Genomic DNA, 5,281 nt, shown 5'->3' with positions numbered 1-5,281 from the left:
AGTCAGTTTTTTCTTTTGTTGGTACCGGCAAGGTGTCCCCATCCCAAAACCCGTTGAGACTGCCATCAGAAGCTTTAGGTTTTGTTTCTCCCATGGATTACATCACGTGGGAGCCTCCGAAACCTTCATCACCCAATCTTCCCGCTCCTGCTCCTGCTCCATTCGAATTCAAACCAGTCACTCCAGTTGTTCCCGCCATTCCCACCTCTCTAGCTGCTTACATTAATAAAATATAATAACTTTATTTTTTATATTTCAAGTTTTTGTTCTTTTCTTGAGTTGCTTCCTATTTTAAATTTCTATTACTGTTCTCCAACAATTAGTGATAGATGTATTTACAAGTGATCATACCTACTAGCGATAATTAATTAATTGCAAATTACGTCCCACATTTCATTTGAATTACTTACAATTGTTGGCACATAATAAAAGTTCTAACTAATATTTTTACTACACCAATAATAGGAGCTAAATTTTTTAAAAAATTATGGATTTGCTCCTCCTTATCTCAGTCGGTGGTTTCCAAGAACACTCTCCCTCTTCACCAGGGTTTAATTCTAAGACTTTATAAGTTTCATTTGGCTTCAACCTTACCTAGTGGGGCCCGTATGACCTCCTCTGGTCCTCTGTCTTCAAGTAGCTTCTTTATAGTGGTTATGTAAGAGGTCCAGGCCTATCTTGCTTTAATCAATCATAACTAAACCAATAATAGGAACTATATGTTTATATCAATAATTATTACCATTTTACATAAATTCATTATAATTTTTTAGCTTAGTAATAACTAAAAAATCTTTAATTCACTCATTCTAATCCACATTTATATTTATGTTTGTAAAAATAAATGTTATTTTTAGATTATTGGCATTTTACAAGTCGTATAGAATATTGCTCATATTTTGTATCCCTTTTTACTCACCACCATTCATTCTTTCTAATTATGTAGAGTGTAAACTTCCATAAGACATTATCTTGTTGTAAAACATCAAAACAAGAAAATTGACATGTATTATTCAAAAAATATGTATAACCTATCTAAATGTATTACACTTCAAAAAATTAATTCATCTTGGAAACAACTATGTTGTATCTTCAACATTAATTATACATGGTTAAATAGGTATTATTGTTTCAACTTCATTTGCAATGTCTGCTTCATAAGGTAAAGTTTTATAGTTTACATTCATTGCGTAATAGTTTCCATATGTATTTCAATTTTTATAGGAATAATTTACTATCCCGCGGAAATGAATTATTTGATTGAAAATGCAATCAAGATGATCGGTGATGGAAACCTAAAGTTGCAACCACATTTGCAAGTATTAAGTATGGCAAGTTTGGGGATGACCATCGATCAACAAATTGATTTTAAAATAGACCTCTCTATTGGATTTCACAAGCAAAAGGATACACTTAGAAAAAAAATACAATGATTCCATAAAGTCAATACAAATCCCTAAGGGATCTACACTTCTACCCATCAAATATAGTTGCCATATTATTCGCAATTCAAGGTGAGCCACAATGTTTGATTGATTTTCTAACAATTGTCGATCAATTTTGTGTAAATTAGCAAATTCTTGGACCCACTATGTAAAACTTGTTGCAATTTTAGCCCTCCAAACTAGTTTATATACACAAGGACATGAGATTTTAAGCTCACAAAGATTTTAAAAATTATAAAGAAAGTGACAAATGATACAAGGTTAACACTTGACTTGAATTAGTTAGATATTTTTTCACATTTTTTTAGAAAATCCTAATCTAGAGTTGGGTTAACGAATAATAGATGTGTAGGAAGATATAAAACTGAATTAATGGAGTTCTCTTATAAATATCTCAAATACTTCATCAATAAATGTAAACACAGATATCCAAACATAGACATGTTTTTTAAAACATAAAACACCACAATCAAAATATGTGATTTCAACATATAAAATCACAAAATTTGACATCAACCTAGATAAAATGGAGCGAAAAGGATCTTTTTTATATCATGTGTCATGTGAGATGTGTCTATCTTAAAACCACGCATGATCTGAGTCCATCCTTAATTACTTTCCACACCTTGACATAAACAACATTTCTGTCGGTTTATTTATAGCTTGTTCTTACCCAAGTTACAAATGCCCCTTTGAAAAATGTTCACTTTTACATTCAAGAAAATTAGGAAATCCCTGTCAAACTTTTTGATACCAGTTTTATACCTAAACAAGATCTTAACACACAAATTTATGATCTTTCCTTTTAAATATTAAAATGTTAGAAAATGCGCAGTTTGCATTGATACAAAGAAATAGCGGTCATGGGTTTTGCTAATTTGAAAGTTAGGAACCCCTGGCCAGACAATCTGAGTGTGGCGATGGAAATTCACGAGATACATGATGTGAAGGCGGCTGAAAAAATATATTGCAATCTGTGTGGGGGAGCTTGACACCTTCTGATTATAGTCTTTGAATAAATACTGTAGTATTAATCTAGTGTCTGAACGTTAGGTTTGAAAACAACAACGCGGGAAGAACAAGGGAAGTCAAAGCCTTATATGCCCAATTCTCGTCAACAAGAAGAAGTTCAGGTTGGAAGATTGAAATTCTACTTTGTCTGCTAATGTAGTGCGTGATTGTCTGCTATTGTAGTGCGTGATTTTCTATTTATAAGGTGCTCGTCTTAAACCTTGTATTCATCCTCGAACGCTTTGTCTGGCCGATCATTGTTTGACATCCCAGAAATCAGACACAATTATTTGATTGATTCCTTAATTTCTATCAGTCAATCAATGGCCGTATTTCCATTGCCCCAGCTTGAAGATAATGCTGTATTATTACCCAGTTCCCAAACTAACTCAACGCAGCCTCAGCTATGTGACGTATGGAGAGATATACAAGGTGCCCATAATTGGAATGGTTTGCTTGATCCCATGGTGCCCAATTTGAAAGCTGAAGCTCTCAGATATGGGAATTTGGCACAGCTTTGTTACGACGCATTTGATGGCAAAAGCTACTCCAAAAACTACGGCACATGTTATCACAGTAAAAGAGATCTGTTCAATAAGATGGGCATGTCTGAAAGTGGCTACCAAGTCACTAAATATGTTTACGCCAATACTAATCTGTTAAATCAAGTTTTTGGTGAGAAACCAAAAGACCAAGGTGTTTGGTTGGGTTTTATTGCAGTTTGCACGGATCCAAATGAGATAAGAAGGCTTGGACGACGAGACATAGTGATTGCATGGAGAGGAACTCAGACTGCTGAAGAATGGATAGAAGACCTGAGAGATATTCTTGTACCTACAAGATTATCCTATAGATGCAAGAGGACAGGCAAAAACCAAGAGCATCATTTCGCGGATGGAGTACTAATTGAGAGAGGATTCCTGAGCTGCTATACTTCAACTGTCCGTCACCGTCAAGGCGCTGCAGGAGCCACTGTGAACATCAGCACCAGAGATTTGGTAGTCTCAGAGATAGAACGATTGATTCAAGTTTATGAAAAAGAGATGGACAATTTAAGCATAACATTTACGGGACACAGCTTAGGAGCTGCTCTTGCAACCTTGAGCGCTTATGATATCAAACAAATGCTTTGCACCAAGCATAATTTTCATCAAATTCCCGTCACCGTCTTCGCTTTTGCCTCTCCCCGGGTGGGAAATCTTGCGTTTGCTAAACGGGTGGAGGAGATTGGAGTGAAAGTGCTGAGGTTTGTGAACAAGCGTGACGTGGTTCCCAAAGTGCCCGGAGTTTGTATGAACGAGAACGTGGGATGCCTCAGCAAATTGCTGCATTGGCTTCCGTGGACATACTTTCATGTTGGCTTCGAGCTTCCTTTACACAACAATTCTCCATTCATTCAGCACACCCATAATCTTGCCTACTTTCATAATTTAGAGCTTTACTTGCATTTACTGGACGGGTATGTTGGAAGTAAGCAGCCGTTTTCTTGGAGTGGAAGAGATCATGCTCTGGTTAATAAGAGCTGTGATTTATTGCGCGAGAAATATGAAATTCCTCCAAAATGGTGGCAGGAACAGAACAAGGGCCTCGTTAAAGGTCCAGATGGCAAATGGACGCAGCCATCAGAAGAGGAATAATTCATGTCTCACTCAACTCCAGATGACATCAACGTCCAACGTTCTGCGCCGCAATGTCACCACAACTGTGTTGGTTATTGAATTATTCTTTTTATCTGGATGTATATATTTAACATGTTGTCACATTCATTATTGAATTAATTTAACTTCAAAGCTTAACCTTTAGCGTGAAATGAAATCAACTATGCAGGAGTTCATAGCTGTGGATGATACAAATTAGCTTTTGATTGTCATAGAAAACAATCACGTGTCATCAGTAATCTGATAGATAATAAAAGTACGCGTAAATCAGTATTGATTTTAATTATGAACATTGCTATTAAACAAGAGATAATACGCCTCAGCTCTGTTGTAGCCCAAAATACCTTCATACAAAATTTGTAAAAATAGTCAACAAGGGTAAGTTCTCAAATCTTTCTCTAATCCTCAGAATTAGTGACAATATGAATGTTCTAGTGCTATCTAAATCTACCGAGAACTTTAGTTGAGGATTGCATGTATGCATGCCATACTATCTATAATTATGAGATTACCAAATATTTGGTTTCTAGGTATATAGCTCTACACTAGCACATTTTATTGTCGCTCAATTGCACCCATACTTTAAGATTATACAAGTATACATCCAACACATTATAATTCTAAAACAATGATTGTCTAGGGATGTGACAATTATTGTGGAGGCTACTATGGTAATGCCGCAACTTCCCCATGATGGGGAGGCATTGCATTTAATTTATGAGAGCTTGAAGAAGACATAAGGGACTACAAAGAATCAAGTTAGCTTTCTTGATAAGGAACTAAATTGTGATGGTGAAAATATTGAGCTTCCTTCTTTACCAATCAATCTTATCAACTATCAACAAAATATAAAGGATGCATTTTTTATTCTTGATTTCATTTTTTGATTAAATCGTGAATGACAAGTGTATGATTTTAAGTTAGGAGCTTTACATGAGCTCAATACCAAATCCTTGAAATCAATTATGTATAATCCAAGGAAACTATAATACAATATCAAATAGCCAATTTTATTGGACAATAATTTCTTAAGTACTCTTTCTTTCTTATATATTTAATCATTTATTAAAATGCCACTTTTTGCCTAGTATTTTTGCAATCAGCCTACATACGAAATTTCATGGACTTGCTAAAGATGACCATAGATTCGGTTTGGACACATGCAAT

General features: G+C 35.1%; 1 protein-coding gene across 1 annotated transcript; it reads left to right on the top strand.

Annotated features, from left to right (window-relative positions):
* The first annotated feature begins 2,779 nt into the window (after positions 1-2,779).
* On the top strand, positions 2,780-4,093 carry LOC131861604 (phospholipase A1-Igamma1, chloroplastic-like). The gene has a single exon (XM_059214955.1). It carries the CDS (start codon positions 2,780-2,782, stop codon positions 4,091-4,093), a length of 1,314 nt encoding a protein of 437 aa, XP_059070938.1.
* The last annotated feature ends 1,188 nt before the right edge of the window (positions 4,094-5,281 follow it).

The sequence above is a fragment of the Cryptomeria japonica genome, unplaced genomic scaffold (assembly GCF_030272615.1).
Source record: "Cryptomeria japonica unplaced genomic scaffold, Sugi_1.0 HiC_scaffold_28, whole genome shotgun sequence".
Lineage (NCBI taxonomy): Eukaryota > Viridiplantae > Streptophyta > Pinopsida > Cupressales > Cupressaceae > Cryptomeria > Cryptomeria japonica.
The sequence above is the reverse complement of the archived record's forward strand: the minus strand, read 5'-3'. Positions and strand labels throughout refer to the sequence as shown.

Coding starts and splice junctions, on each gene's coding strand:
- LOC131861604 (XM_059214955.1), top strand. CDS start 2,780: ATGGCCGTATTTCCATTGCCCCAGCTTGAAGATAATGCTGTATTATTA.